This window comes from Canis lupus, chromosome 4 (genome assembly GCF_003254725.2).
Source record: "Canis lupus dingo isolate Sandy chromosome 4, ASM325472v2, whole genome shotgun sequence".
Classification (NCBI taxonomy): domain Eukaryota; kingdom Metazoa; phylum Chordata; class Mammalia; order Carnivora; family Canidae; genus Canis; species Canis lupus.
Genome location: NC_064246.1, coordinates 29,796,355 through 29,811,275, shown reverse-complemented (window position 1 = coordinate 29,811,275; position 14,921 = coordinate 29,796,355). Strand labels below are relative to the sequence as shown.

The 14,921-nt window shown below is 52.9% G+C and overlaps 2 protein-coding genes across 4 annotated transcripts; both read left to right on the top strand.

Moving 5' to 3' along the window:
- On the top strand, nt 1-4,507 carry LOC112651729 (pulmonary surfactant-associated protein A). Its single transcript, XM_025435055.3, has 5 exons — nt 1-151; nt 918-1,112; nt 1,393-1,512; nt 2,443-2,520; nt 2,969-4,507. The coding sequence occupies exons 1-5, from the start codon at nt 88-90 to the stop codon at nt 3,343-3,345; spliced, it is 834 nt and encodes a 277-aa protein (XP_025290840.1). The 5' UTR covers nt 1-87; the 3' UTR covers nt 3,346-4,507.
- A 5,724-nt stretch (nt 4,508-10,231) lies between these two features.
- MBL2 (mannose binding lectin 2) lies at nt 10,232-14,641 on the top strand. 3 transcript variants are annotated; one of them, XM_025435061.3, is made up of 5 exons: nt 10,232-10,385; nt 12,019-12,194; nt 12,561-12,677; nt 13,463-13,537; nt 14,182-14,641. In XM_025435061.3, the coding sequence occupies exons 2-5, from the start codon at nt 12,029-12,031 to the stop codon at nt 14,553-14,555; spliced, it is 732 nt and encodes a 243-aa protein (XP_025290846.1). In that variant the 5' UTR covers nt 10,232-10,385; nt 12,019-12,028; the 3' UTR covers nt 14,556-14,641. The 3 variants fall into 3 exon arrangements, with proteins under 3 accessions (XP_025290846.1, XP_025290847.1, XP_035571305.1); XM_025435062.3 differs by having other exon boundaries at nt 10,345-10,497; XM_035715412.2 differs by lacking the exon at nt 10,232-10,385 and adding an exon at nt 11,130-11,234.
- The last annotated feature ends 280 nt before the right edge of the window (nt 14,642-14,921 follow it).

Below are 14,921 nucleotides of genomic sequence, written 5' to 3'. Positions count from 1 at the left end.
TCCTGACTGGCCCTTCCGCGAACAGAGGCCCTCGTGACAGGAGCCTCTCTGGGGTGGAGAGGGACCCGGGAGCCTGCAGCCGCATAAATGGTGCTGCCGGCCTCTCCCCTCTGGCCTGAAGGCAGAGATCCACAAGGGTTCTGTTGTCTGGGTGAGTTTACCCCATCCCTGCTGTCTTGCTCAGTTGACGGGTTGCAGGCCGTGAGAGGCAGCCCAGTGGTCACGAGCCTAAAAGGGCCAGACTGGGAAGGAGGGGGCCTCCCCATGGACCACTGGGAGTCGTTCCCAGAAGCATAACTATGGATGCAGGAAGGTGGGCTTGAGACGTCCTCAAGCCCTGCTGTGCTCCTCGGCCAGGCCCACCCTCCCTGGGGACTCTGCAGAGCCTGCCAGTGAGGAAGAGGATGGCCTGCCAAGGGGAAAGGGACACCCCAGTGGTGGGGAGGGGATGGGACACCCCATTGCTGGCCCTGGTCATCTCTTATTTTTCCTCAAGAGCATGGTCCCTTAGACCCTGCAAGTGAGGGTAGCTGAGGGTAGAAGGACAGAGGGAGGGAGTGACCCCATCCCTCCTCCCAACAGCCTGGGAAGGACAAGTCAGGGTTGTCTCCAGGGCACAGAAGTCAGGACAGGAGACGTGAGTTCCCACTGTCACACCACGAGGTGTGAACAGAGACTGCATCAGAAGCCAGGCCCTCTGACCAGCTCAGGTACACGCCACCTCCAGCCCCAGAGGTGGGGCGTGAGACCACAGATGATGCCAGGGGTTTCTGAGGATAGGTTGGGTCTTCCCCGAAGTCCTGTCCACACCTGCCCTGACCCTCAGGCTCAGCTGTGTGCCTAAATCTTGACAAAGCACAGCAAGGGGGAAACTTTGCAGATGCTTCAGATGAGCCAGTGGTGCTTTCTTCCTGCAGGAGGAGTCACTGGGACGGAAGCCATGTGGCTGCGCTGTTTGGCCCTCGCCCTCACCTTGCTGATGGTTTCTGGCATCGAGAACAATACGAAGGACGTCTGTGTTGGAAACCCTGGCATCCCTGGCACTCCTGGGTCCCATGGCTTGCCAGGCAGAGATGGGAGAGATGGAGTCAAAGGAGACCCTGGGCCTCCAGGTACTGGGTGAGACCCTACCCTCAGCTGATAGAGTGACCTGTTTCCAGGAGGCCCACCTGTCCAGGGCTCTGGGCTGGGTCCCACGGTCAGCGGGATGGCAGGGTATGGTGGGAGGTGTCTGAGGGCCTTAGACTGGAGCAGCCCTGAGGAGTTTACCCTCAAAGTGCCCATGGGGTGACAGGTGAGTCGGTTACACTGATAAGGGAGGTCCCTTCACATCAGCCCCAGCCCATCTGTGGGTGATAAATACCACACACCCATGTCCCCTTCTCCCTGCAGGCCCCATGGGCCCCCCTGGAGGAATGCCAGGCCACCCTGGGCCTAATGGGATGACTGGAGCCCCTGGTGTTGCTGGAGAGCGTGGAGAAAAGGGAGAGCCTGGCGAGAGGGGCCCCCCAGGTGAGCAGGACGGGGCAAGCCCGTGGTGCCAACACAGGCCCTGCATCCGCGTGGCCAGTTACGTGAGGGATGACGGGGGTCAGACAGTGCCATGGAGGTCCCCAAAGGGCATAGCGCTCACCTAAGTAAGAGCAGACGAGGCCGAGGGGAGGAGTCAGAGATGCCCAGGTGCAGGCCATGGCGAGGACTGATGGGTGTTGGACACGCTCCACACATCACGACTGCTGGTGGCACACGCAGGGCATCAGGTGTGCCACAGGGACAGCGCTGAGAGGCAAGGAAGGCCCTTCCTTGGGCTGAGACCCGGGGGCACTCTGAAAGGAGCATGGGGTTAGATGGGGTCGAGGCAGGTGATGTGAACGGGAGCCCCCCACGCAGACGGGAACACCAAAGCTCGGCCAAGGTCCACCAGGAGGGTGCAGAGAGAAGCACGTGCTCTACCCCTCAGTCAGAGCAGCCTCCTACCTCAGTGTTTGAACCCAGGCCTCCTGGACAACTGCCCACTCCTGACTGAGCTGCTGGCTGGCCAGTGGGGGGGTGGGTGAGGTTGAGGGAGGATGATGGGTCAGGACCAAGGGTAGAGACCACGGTGCAGGCCTGTTGTGCAAGGCAGGTAGGTGATTCCCCGGCTCAGCCAGGCCAGAGAGAGAAGACAGGTGGAGGGGACCTTGCCTCCAAACCAGAAAAACCCACAGGAGCGGGCAGACAGAGCCACCGAAGGACAGGGCAGGAAAGTAGAGGGGGAGGCCCGGCAGGTGCAGGGTGGACAAGGGTGTAGGCAGTGTGGAGACACACTCCAGGGCCCGAGCAGTGGGCGTGCAGAGGTAAAGGCAGGATGCCAGGCTTGCCGCTGTCATCGGGCCTGCTTGGCAGCAAGTGGGGATCTTGGTTGGCTTGCCCCTTATCTGGGGGGCGGGGATCTCTTGACAGGACTTCCAGCTTCTTTAGATGAAGAGCTCCAAACCACACTCCACGACCTCAGACATCAAATCCTGCAGACCATGGGAGGTAAGGGGTTCTCCAGGGCCGTCTAGCACAGAGGGCCCCCCATAAGTACCCCCATTCCCAGCGTCGGGCTCCGGAACCCAGAGCCTTGGCAAACAGGCAGGGATGTGCAAGTCTTGGGGGGAAAAGAATGATCCTTCCCTTTCCTGATGCCTTCGCGTGGCCCGGAGCAGAGGTAGAAACAGATCGTCTCCCTCAGTCAGCGGAGCGTAAGCTCTCGGCTCTATCTTGCTTTCTATGGAGTCTCAGGAAATTGGAGTTTCTGGCACATGATAGAGAGTCACTAAGTAATAGTTAAATGCATGAACGAAGGAAGAAGATGATGAGAGCACGGAGGGGACTTTCGGGAGGCCCGGGTGGGCAGGGGAGGCGAGGCAGCAGAGAGGGCACGAAGACAGGGACAGGGACTCTGAGCCAGCGGCGGGGGCCTGACTGGGTTCCTGTGCTGCAGTCCTCAGCTTGCACGAGTCCCTGCTGGTGGTGGGAAGGAAGGTCTTCTCCAGCAATGGGCGGTCCATTAATTTCAACGACATTCAAGAGTTATGTGCCGGGGCAGGCGGCCAAATTGCTGCCCCGATGAGCCCAGAAGAGAATGAAGCCGTTGCAAGCATTGTGAAGAAGTATAACACTTACGCCTACCTGGGCCTGGTGGAGAGCCCCGACTCTGGAGACTTCCAGTACATGGATGGGGCCCCTGTGAATTACACCAACTGGTACCCCGGGGAGCCCAGAGGTCGGGGCAAAGAGCAGTGTGTGGAGATGTACACAGATGGGCAGTGGAATAACAAAAACTGCCTGCAGTACCGACTGGCCATCTGTGAGTTTTGAGCAGGCCTCTAAGGCCACAGGAGAGATAGGGCCCTGCCTTGCCTTTCAGCCTCCATCCTGCAGATGCACCCCCCCCCCCCCCCGCCGCCCCCAACCGATCTCTGAGATGCTATAGCTCCATTCCAGCAAAATGGATCTGTGGCTGGCTATCAGAGCGGGAGGCATGCTTAGCCACCCCGCTCCCCGGACAGGCCCTGAGTCCTCAGCCACATCAGCATCGGGAATCATGCTGACACTCCCCCTGAGCCCCCTCCCAACACCGCACACCCAGGGCCACCCCTAACTTGGCCCTTTGGCAAGAGTCGGAGACTTCCTTCTTCCTCTTCTTGCCCAGTTCCTTCTTTTCTAGATGGCAGCAGTGAGGCCCTGGGTTGGAACTCCATCCCCCTACCCACATCCCAGATCACACAGGTGTCTGCTTCCTGGCCCCCTCTACTCTCACTCTGCAGGCCACCCCGGGCCCAGCCTCATCAAGATTTGGCAGTTCTGGTCAAGTATGATAGAACAGGTGGGCCTAGGGAATTCCAGATGTGTGGCGCTACGGAGGCATGGGGCATCATGTGGCCTCCCTCCGAGGGCACATCTGGTCGGTGTCTCCATGAGGTCAGAGGGCCGGCTGGTGCCGCAGCATGGTGGAGGCCGGCCTACCCTAATCATTGGCATGTACCATCCACTGCCTTGAGTCTCGGGTTGCCTCTCATCTCCTGACCTAAAAGCAGCCAGTCTACACCCTAGGGAAGATCTCACCCCCGACCTCAGACATAATCCAAGTAATTTCCTGCTGATGGACATGTCCCCACACCAATCCGGATCTCAGTGAGGTGTTCACATCCCTCACCCCACCACTGGCTGTTTACTGAGCACGTAAATAGCGTAAGTGTCCCAATTCTATGTACGCAGAACCTTGCCAACACTCCTAATACATTTTATGGAATATGATTCATCTTTACACAATGCCATGGGCCCAGCCTGATTTTCCCCATTCTTATGTGAGGACCCAAACTTAAAGAAGTTAAATGTTTTGAATTTTATTCCTTGGAGCAAGTGGCAGAGGCTGTGTTCAAACCTATCTGCCTGGACCTGAAGCTCATGCTCATAACCACCTCACTCACCTCTGACTGGACAGAGATGATTTAAGTGTAATAAATCATGACTGCGTTAACGTGAGTTTTCATTGCTTTGGTTTCAAGAAACAACATATTTCTTTATTTCCAAAAATCAAATTAACACTGGCTCCCCACTTACCCGAAAAATGGAAAATTCGATCTCAAATAATGTCTTCTTTTTGGGTGGGAGGGGCAGCCCGCTTTCTACCCCAAGTTGTAGGAACGTATGGCAAGCTACAGAAAACATCTGGAAGAATGTATGGGCATCCGTGTTGATGGCTGGCTTCAAGATCACTCCCAATCTAACTCCACATGGTTCATCTGTGGGTGGGAATACAATGCCTTCCATTTTCCACGTAGCCACCTGAGTTTTCCGTGGCCCAAAGGTGGTAGCATTCAGGGCCCTGTCCCAGCCTCTGTGAGCCACCTCAGTCTCCTGTCCATGTGGAAGGGGACCATGTCCCCATGCCCCAGGGATGTGTGGGGATCAGACCATGGTTCTACTTGCTTGAGGAGGCAAGGAACACGTATGTGTCCCTCTTCCAGGAAGGTCTCCCCTCTTTTCCCATCTTTACACCTTCAAATGCCCTCCCTCACTGCATATACTTCTTTTCTTGGGCAAAAGGAGGTTCTGGATCAAACCCCACAAATCCGGGTGGGAGTGAGCAGAAACATTTCTCATCTTTCTCAACATTAAGCTTCAATCTGGTCACCCTGCCACGTGTGCTTAGGGCCCAGCCAACAAATTACTGAGTCTTCCCCCAAATTCAAAAAAAGCAAAAGTGGGCAGAGTCTTTTCATTGTTTTATAGGTGAGCAACCTAAGCCTCTGACAATTGATGTCTTCTCATTTCTTATTCGCTTTATTTTTATTTGATTTATAGTTTATTTACTATGGTTACTGTATTATTTGCATCACTTGAAACTAATCATTCCTGGTTTGTAAGGAAACCATTTATTTTTTTTTTAAGATTTTATTTATTTATTTATTCATAGAAACAGAGAGAGAGAGGCTGAAACACAGGCAGAGGGAAAAGCAGGCATCATACAGAAAGCCTGATGTGGGACTCCATCCAGGGTCTCCAGGATCACGCCCCGGGCCGCAGGGGGCGCTAAATCGCTGCGCCACCGGGGCTGCCCAGGAAACCATTTATTTTTGTTGATCTTATCTACAACCGTCTTTTGGGATTCTCATTTTTCCCTTAATATTTCTATTATAATTGATTCTCTCATATTTTGTAAATACTATCTATGATTATATTTACAAATCACAGAAATTGTCCTGTTCCTTTTAATATTTATTTCTTATATGCCATTCTTATCTCATTATACAGCAGGCTGAGAGGCCCTATATTTTGTTGAAGACCCTCAATAATAAATATCTTTTTGGGGCACAAAGTGTATAATGGGAGCCATTGAAAAGGTTTCTCCAAAAAAAAAAAAAAAAGAAAGAAAAGAAAAAGAAAAGGGTTTCTCCATTGAAAATGTTGCTCGTAAAAAAAAAAAAAAAAAATTGCTCGTTTCTGATAGATACCTTTCTGTTTTTTTGAAAGATACCTTTTATCGAGGTAAAGAAAGTCTTTTTCCCAGTTTGCCGAGATTCATTTTAATTGTGAATGGGTATTGAATCGTGATTTTATTTTTAACATTTTCTTTAGTCTGTTAACATCTAAAGGGTGCCGAGCATGGGTTAAGTCACTTCCCACAGTGATGTACTGGCATCTAGAGCTCACAGGTGAGAATAAGAGGGTCTAGGTGCCTCATCATGTAAGGCTGGAGAGATGTCTCAGGAACCAAATCGTGGAACCTGGAAGGAGAGGACTGTTCATGGTGGGTGGCCTAGTAATTCTTTCTCCTTTGGTCGGTATCAGGAGGACTAAAGAGGGCAAAGGAGGATGACCCACCTTGGGTGACGTGTGCACTTCCATAGTGGAAATGATCCTTTCCATGGGGATGGGGAGGGGACTGTCCTAGTATCTTCCTAATCTCAGCAAGCACAGATGCCCAAATCGCTTTGCCTTTCCCAATTAAGTCACTAAGGCAGGACTGAGGCATAATTTCCTGTTCTAAAGTTGCTCAAGTCCTGAAGCAGCAGAGGGCCTCATCTTGCTGGGGAGGGAGAGGGCACAGGGAGGTGGCGATGGGGGGGGGGGGAGGGCGGAGAACAGAGCTGTGAGCAGGAATGTTCTAGGGCCATGTGGATTGCCATCACCTGGATGGAGCTTCCCAGGGGCTATATGGGTGTCCATGTCGTGGAAGCTGGCCAGGTTCAAACACTGCTCATGAGCAGGTTGCTCCTTGGAACACAGGAACTTGAAGACCAAGAATGGAAATATCCATTCTCCCGATGTTGAGGGTGAGGAACATGCAGCTGGAGCCTCTCACAGAGTCCTGTAATCAGTCATACAAAAGGACCCAACAAGCAATCAGGGTGGGACAACAAGCGGCAGTGTCCCCACTGACATGCAGTTCCTCCTGCGAGCAGGTAATGCCCATCATTCTCTCTATCCCCCTTCACACACAAACATGCAAAGAAACAAGAGAGAAGACCACTGCCCACCCTTTACTTCCAGAAACCCCACCAACGGCCAGGGTGGTAATGATCAGAGACGAAATGGAGATCAGATCCCAATGACAAAACTCATGGACAATAGTCATTTGTTTGGACCATGTTTTAAATCAGCCTTAGAAGGTTTACAATGCAGGGGTCTGGGGAAAAAAATGTATGAAACACTGTGAGTCCATGTATTCATTTTGAGAACAGGGTGAGCATCAAGCTTCCAGATTGTACATATTCACTTTAAGACTCTTCATCAAACTTGTTACATGTTATATTAGTGAGTGACATGGATTTATTTTTTGATATTGAACCGTCCTTTCATTCCTGGAATGGATCCTCCTTGGTCTAGCGGCTGATGCTCTCATCACACTTACCATATGCCAGGTACTACACGTACTAACTCATGTAATCCTCATTGACCCTATTATGTAGATGCTATTTTTGTCGCCAGTCTACAAATAAGAATAGTGAGGCCACATAGAGATTAGAGTGATTTGTCAAAGCCCATGCTCATGCAGGGACCGGGCTATGAATACACGAAGTCAGATTCTAGAGGCTGTGCTACTGACCACGGATGCGTGGCTGGACTTTAATACCTACCTTCGACCTCTGGCTTTCAGGTGGCTTTGTGTCTGCTCCACGTTGTTTAATTGTTCTGATATTAGCAGTAGTGGAGATATATTCTTCCCATGATTGGAAAATCCAAAAAGAGGCTGGGTTAAACCTGTAAGCACATGTAAAGCTTCTGCTCCTTTTGTGTCTGCTCATGGTCACACGGTCAAGCCGCCAGGGGGAGGGATGCATGCAGAGTACCCTGCACATCTCTAGGGGCAGGCTCTGTGAAGTACCATGGGGAAGGGCATGGATTATTTTTTTTTAAGATTTTATTTATTTATTCATGAGAGACACAGAGAGAGAGAGAGGCAGAGACACAGGCAGAGGGAGAAGCAGGCTCCCTGCGAGGAGCCCGATGCGGGACTCGATCCCAGGACCCCGGGGTCACTCCCTGAGCAGAAAGCAGACACTCAGCTGCTGAGCCCCCCAGGTGCCCTGGGCATGGATATTTTATTCTATGATATGGAGAAGTAAAATCTCAGGAGCAATGATCCAAACTTCTATGGTCAGATTTGCCAAGTTTATTTATTTTGTTTTTGCAGGGTTTTTTAATATTTTATTAGTAGCTTTATAGTTATGTCCTTATTTGCCTCATTAATTTCATTATTTTAATGTCTATTCTTTCTTTGCTTCTTTCTTTCTTATACTGGCTTTTAAAAAATAGCAATTTCTCTGTTACAGAGAGTCAGCAGTCCTGGGAGGACTCCTACTGAGGCTGGCTGTATTAGCGTCCACGCTGCTTATTTCCTACTGTGTTTGGTCATTTTTACAAAATTTTACAAGGGGAACTCAAACTTAGCTGATCTTTATCTGAGGAAATCCTGAGGCACTATGGTGCACCAGGGTATGATGGGTGGACACACTTGAAAACTATTTTTCATCTTGGCATAAGCAGCAAAATTCAATAATATCTGTCTTAGCAAATAATAATAATAGCAGGCATTAAAACTCAGATCTAGGCGAGGACAGGCTGAAGAATGTGCATCTTCAAGGGAAGATCTCTCCCCCAGCAGAGTCAAGTCTTTCTCATTGTCCCTTTGCTCATCTCGCCGGCCTCCTGCAGTGTTGTCTCCCCTGCTCCCCAAGCCACTTTCTCTCTAGTCTGGAGGATAGAGGGTCCTGGCTTATGTAATCCTCTGTTTCAAATTCCCATGTTTCTGGGATGTCTGCCCATTTGCTGCGTGGGTCGGATGTTCTTTGTCCTCTGGGCCTGGGGCCCTTCAAAGTTGTGTCAATGGCACCAGGAAACCCAGTCCTGAGAGGGGTCTTCTGGCCAGGGGGCCCCAGGAATCTGGAAAGGCTACCGGACGGTGCAGAGTGACCCTGAGTACACAGAGATGATGACCCTTGAGACACCAGAACACCAATCCCAAGGCAGGTGGAAGGGAAGTGGCCCCACCCCGACTCCCCACCAGGGTAAAAGCAAACTTCTCGAAGCTGTTTGGTAAGACTAAGTGTTTCAAAGGGTGAGTGCAAATTTGGAGGAGGGCAGGAATCAAAGGTCAGGTCAGGGGCTTGAAAAAGGCCACTTGATCAGGTTCTGGAGATAAGAGGCGGACGCTGCTGGAAACCAGGTGTGGAGGCCCCGTGGACTTGGTCTGCTAGCTGTTCCAGACACCCTTGAACCGGTCTCTGCTCCTGCTCTCTGCTTGTCCCCCCACCCTCGCTCTCTCAGGGGACCCCTCCTGCGTGCCCAGCCCTGGCGTGCATCGTGGAGGCAAGCCTAGCAAACGCGGCTCCTGCCCTAGAAAAGTAGCTGGGAATGTGGGCACCGATGCCAGCTCAGGCTGGAGCGACATCAGGGGAGCTGCCCCGATGCAGAAGGGCTCATTCATTCTCTAATTGTTTGCCCAGCCGGGTGACTGCTTCCAGGCACCCTCTGGGTGCGGCCAGAACAGCTGAGAGCAAGATCCCTGACCTGCAGGCGTGCTTGTCCTAAAGGAGAGCGGTGGGCAATGAATGTGCAACTAAAGAAACAGGGCGGTTTTGCCAGGAGGTCACTTAGAGGGAGAATGACTGACCGAGTGGCCACTGAAAACTAAATGGTAGAGGAAAGCCCTTGCCCCCAAGAGAGTATTTAAGCTGCGATGGGAATGACAGCAATGACGCAAAGATGAGGGAAGTGTCCCTGGCTGGAGCAGCTGTGGTGCAAGTGCACACGCCCAGCTTTGAACTTGCGTCACCTACAAACACTTCCTCCCCTGTGCCTCGTCCTGGGACATCTGTGCCTCATCCAAAGAGGACATCTGATAAATGTCAGCGTTTAATCCCTGCTCCTTCCCCCACAACCATAAACCAAACACAAGTGGAGGGGTGAACTAGTGAGAGCCACGGACACAGGGGTGAGGCTGTATACAGTGGCGTGTGCCGACGGGTGTGTGCTCATGCACGAGCGTGTGTTCGGTAGCATGTCTAATCGTGTCTCTTCTAGAAATAAATATCTGGAGGGAACTATTGCCTAGACTGCGACTCTGGAGGATCAGAGGGGCAGAGCTGTGGGGAGGGATGTGTGGGAGGGAACAGCAGAAGGAAGACTTTTAGGGTGTTTAAGTAACCAGCTGCCCAGCACTGGGCCAGGGACCCCGGCCGCGGCATTGGACAGCCGCCCAGCATACAGCCGTTCTAGGGACAGTTGTTTATTAATCTGGGGTTGAAGGCCAGTCCAGCACTGTCCCCAGTCACCAGGTTAATTAGGCCTGACATCCCTGGGCTAGAAGACCTGCTTCCCTGCCATAGCCTCCGTGCTTTGAGGAGGCCCTAGTAAGTCATTTCTGGGGGACGGAGGCAAAGGCCCAGGCCAGGGGTCCAGCGGGGGTTTTGGTGCGGTGGTTGGGCCTGCTCAGGGCCTGTCTCCGTCTGACCTGGGGCATTTGTATCCTTCCAAGGTCCGCTTGGCCCTTCTGCAAACTAAAGGGTGGTCTTTTCAGCCAAAAGGAAAAATGGAAGTGGGCCATATATGCCAGCAGCATGTTTAAGCCCTGAGCTTGGCTTCTAGGATGATTAGGGGAAGTTAGGAAAAAGGAAGGAAGGAAGGAGGGAAGGAAGGAAAGAAGGAAGGAAGGAAGGAAGGAAGGAAGGAAGGAAGGAAGGAAGGAAGGAAGGAAGGAAAGAAGGAAGGAAGGAAGGAAGGAAGGAAGGAAGGAAGGAAGGAAGGAAGGAAAGAAGGAAGGAAAGAAGGAAGGAAGGAAGGAAGAGGCTTGCATGGCCCTCCAGGGAAGCCTGGAGGAAGGAAGGAAGGAAGGAAGGAAGGAAGGAAGGAAGGAAGGAAGGAAGGAAGGAAGGAAGGAAAGAAGGAAGGAAAGAAAAGTGAAGAAGTATGTGATCAAGAAAGTTCTCCTCCAACATGACTTCCCACTGTGTCCTGGGGGAAGGGAAGGGTTAAGGTAGCTGACAGGCCAGGGAAGGCAAGGCCAGATGCAGTGGTCAGGGAACAAGGGCCAAGGACACTGGGATTAGAGGCCAGAGAGGCCCATGGGGGCTGGGCTGCCCAGCTCCTGGAAAGGAGGCCAGCTTGAGCAAAAGCTGGATGGGACGCGGAGCCAGGGAGACATCTGGGCAGCATGCAGAGGATCCTGCCAGGAGAAGGAACAAGAGCAGACAGCTGGACAGGTCCAGCGTGAACAGAAATTTCGGGAGCCCGGGTGCTGGCTGGCAAAAATGACCTCTCCGCAGAAAATCTCAAGCCAAGGGAAGGAGGAATCCGTCTCATCCAGCCAGGATCAAGTGCCCTCGGGAGCACTCCGGGTCCTGAGCCCCACTCCCACCCCCACTCCCACCCCCAGCAAGGGCCTGTCACACAGTAGAGACTTCCTACAAGATGATTGACAAGCTGCCTGGGAAACAGCTGAGGCTGATCCTGAGGGCAGATGGAGCCTGGAATAAGGGCTTTTTAGGTGAAATGAGAGAATGGATGCCATAACCCAGGCCCGGCCATGAAATGAGTCTTGTGGGGCCGCGGGCTACCTGCTAGAGTTCAGTCTAACTTTAGGGTCCGTAGGAAGCAGAAGAGGGAAACTGAGGCACCCTGGGACCTCGGGAAGGGAGTCAAGAAGGAGGAGCCGTGGCCACAGCTCTCACAGGCGGTCAGGGCCCAGGGGAGGGCCAGCTGCGATCGCCAAGCCGGGGGGTGGGTGGGTGGGGGGAGCAGGGGCCCTGGCCTGTCTCTCCTGCGTCAGCGGCTCTGTTGGAGTCCCTCTGTTTTCGCATCCCTAAAGCACCTCTGCACTTTTCATGTGTCCGCGTCCCCAGTAGTTCGGGAGTGATGTCAAGCCAAGAGTCATGATGGCCCCTGCTAGGTCTGCTGCCCAACAGGGCCCAGCACCCACAGGAGGTGGTGAAGGCCGATGAGGCAAGAGGGGACACAATGATTTTCCTTGACTTTCTCCACTCGAAGGTTCAGGACCATGTTCTTGTCTTCGTCACTTCCTGTCCTTCTTCTGTGTATGATGACAGCGGCCAGCGCAGATAAAGAAGCCTTGAGTGAGGCCCAGAGGACATGCCCGGTGGTGACCTGTGCCCTCCCGGGCAGAGATGGGCGAGATGGACTCAAGGGAGAAAAGGGCGAACCAGGTACGGGACAGGCTGCTCTGACTTCTGAAGTGTCTACGTGGGTAGCGATTCACTCAGAATTGTCCCTGCAATAGGTCATCTTCTCCAAAACAAAGATGCTTCCCTGGTCCTCAGGACCCCACATCTCCACACGGGAACCCACAAGGGGTGGGCGCCTGCAGAGAGCGGATGTCCCGCCAGTTCAGGGAACTGGCCCTTGGAACAGGCTGTCCTCTGGAACACAGGATGACTTTTTGGGGGGAGGGGGGTGGGGGGGTCACCACTGGTTCACTGAAGGTTTTCAGGCTCAGTGTAAATTGAATGGAACTTCTGGAAAAATTGAATGAGCCGCAGCCCCTGGATCACTTTTCCTTCCTCTTATAACAGGGCAAGGGCTCAGAGGCTTGCAGGGCCCTCCAGGGAAAGTGGGACCTCCGGGAAACACAGGGGCTCCCGGGGCTCCAGGACTAAAGGGCCACAAAGGAGACCGTGGAGACAGTTCAGGTAAGGAGCTCACCCCAGCGCAGCGTGGGCCCAGGGGACTCGCGGGCCGGAGCCTGCTGCCAACCCAGGACACTCGTCCCCCTGAGCGTGTCGCCGGAGTGCAGACTTCCAAACCCTGCCATCCCCTCCCCAGGCCTCTGTGGGAGACAGGCCCTGGCTTCATCCTCAGCGGACACGGTCTGCGTGGGTCTCCAGGATGGTGGGGAACAGAGGTGTCCTCTCTCCGACGCCGGGTTTCTGTCTATTGTCAAAAGAAAAGCATGAAAATATTCGGTTTCCTAGGCCCCCTGAGCCATGGGCAACCCCAGGACAACGTAGTTCAGAGTCAGATGAAGTACATTGACCTCTTGTTAATATCTGCCAGCTGGCCCATCAAAATCATAAAAATATTAAAAAGTTGGTCTGGAATAAGAAATGAGAGAGAACGATTAAGAATGATGTTCGAGAAGGAGAATAAACAGTTGGGCTTTTTCTTACAAAGGATTATATAATCTTGCAACATTTAAGCAGGATGTGAACAGAAGGACCCAGAGCCATAATGTATGAGTTATTTATCATCATTGTGATTATTATTAGTTCAGAACAAATAGTTTACGAGAGCCGCTAGGTGTATCTCAGAAGCAGGAGTCCCGAGGTTTTCTTCCTTTTGCTGCTTCTCTGTTTCTTCTTTGTCCACAATAATCATACTCTTCAGCAAGCTTTATCCCTCCCTTCTGGCAAAATACTGTCCTCTCCAATTGAGAGTCTTCTTCTCATTAAACGCCCTTCTCCCTCTCACTTTGCAGTTGCTGAGACCAGGCTGGCTAGCCTAGAGAGGGAGATAAGGAGCCTGAAATCAGAACTGGTCCACATCAAAAACTGTAAGTTTGTTTTCTGCCCTGAATGTGGCCTTGGCTCTCACCTTCCTCTTGCGGGCTTCAGGTTTCGGGGAGGGTGGACACAAGCTAATGTTTAGGAACACTTACTGTACCCCCTGGCCTGGGAGAGGTCGGCATTCCCTCATTCCATCCTTTCACCGGCCCCACCTGTGGGGACGATACCCAGGTTATTTAGGTGAGAAGAAACAGGTCCAGGAAGTATAGATAATTCATTCGCTGTCACACATCTAGGAAGTAGCAGAGGAAGATTCCACCCGAAAGTCAGCCACTTGCAGCATCTTGGCTCTTTCTGCAGCAACCCCTGCCTTGGATAGCTATCCATCCATGCCTGGTGCCCAAGCCTGGCAGGGCGGCCTGAGCATGCTTCCCTGTGTCGCCCTTGCGCCAGGACCGTCTGTAACAGATGTTTGTGTCGAGGGTGGGATCACCCAGAAGGGTGTGAACTTTCTGCCAGAGTCCCGCCCTCTGGCTGAGGAAGGAGGTCTTCCTTACTAGGATCTGACCTGCTGGTTGAGCATGGGGCTCTTTTTCAAGAGGTCTGGGGACTCCCGGGGGAGGGCTTTCTCGCCTACTGTCCTGGGCTGAGTCCAAGCCCAGTCAACCTCTCCCACCCATTGCAATTTCAGTGCAAACCTTCTCCTTGGGCAAAAAGACTGGAAAGAAGCTCTACGTGAGCAACGGCGAAAAGATGTCTTTTTCTAAAGTGAAGGCTCTGTGTGCCGAGCTCCAGGCCACTGTGGCCACCCCTAAGAGTGCTGAGGAGAACAAAGCCATCCAAGATGTGGCCAAGGAAGAGGCCTTCCTGGGCATCACGGACAAGGTGACCGAAGGCCACTTCATGTATGTGACCGGAGGGAGCCTGGTCTACAGCAACTGGAGGAAGAATGAGCCAAACAACCACGGCTCGGGGGAGGACTGTGTGATCCTCCTCCAGGATGGGTTCTGGAATGACATCTCCTGCGAGTCCTCCTTCCTGGCCGTCTGTGAACTCCCAGCCTGATGAGGCAGCTTCCTCAGCCCCCTCCCGGCATTCCTGCTGTGCTCTCTGCTGCCCTGAAAGAGAATTCATGGTCCCCTTTCCCAGGCCCTCCTGGTGTTGGCTCATTCCTTCAGGGGGGTGGGAGGAAAAGTGTTTGTGGGGTGAGGAAGCGAGAAGAGGCTGACAGTGGTCCAGTTGGTAGCGCAGAGCACTGCACCTGGTCAGAGGTGGCCATGGAGAGGGCCGGGTGAAACCCCTCCGTCTTTAATGAGTACACCATGGCCCACCAGGGACCAGTGGGGACCCCATCTGTGTCAGAGCAGTAGGCCTCAGCCTCCAGGAGGTGCAGATGCTTGCCCCTCTGGATGCCAAACATTCCTACCTTCT

What these genes read in the sequence shown, in the direction of transcription:
- LOC112651729 (XM_025435055.3), top strand. Translation starts at nt 88, where the DNA reads ATGGTGCTGCCGGCCTCTCCCCTCTGGCCTGAAGGCAGAGATCCACAA. An exon ending in ACAAGGGTTCTGTTGTCTGG is followed by an intron (nt 152 to 917) that starts GTGAGTTTACCC and finishes TTCTTCCTGCAG; the next exon opens with GAGGAGTCACTGGGACGGAA. An exon ending in AGGAGACCCTGGGCCTCCAG is followed by an intron (nt 1,113 to 1,392) that starts GTACTGGGTGAG and finishes TTCTCCCTGCAG; the next exon opens with GCCCCATGGGCCCCCCTGGA.
- MBL2 (XM_035715412.2), top strand. Translation starts at nt 11,152, where the DNA reads ATGGGACGCGGAGCCAGGGAGACATCTGGGCAGCATGCAGAGGATCCT. An exon ending in GGGAGAAAAGGGCGAACCAG is followed by an intron (nt 12,195 to 12,560) that starts GTACGGGACAGG and finishes CTCTTATAACAG; the next exon opens with GGCAAGGGCTCAGAGGCTTG. An exon ending in ACTGGTCCACATCAAAAACT is followed by an intron (nt 13,538 to 14,181) that starts GTAAGTTTGTTT and finishes TTGCAATTTCAG; the next exon opens with TGCAAACCTTCTCCTTGGGC.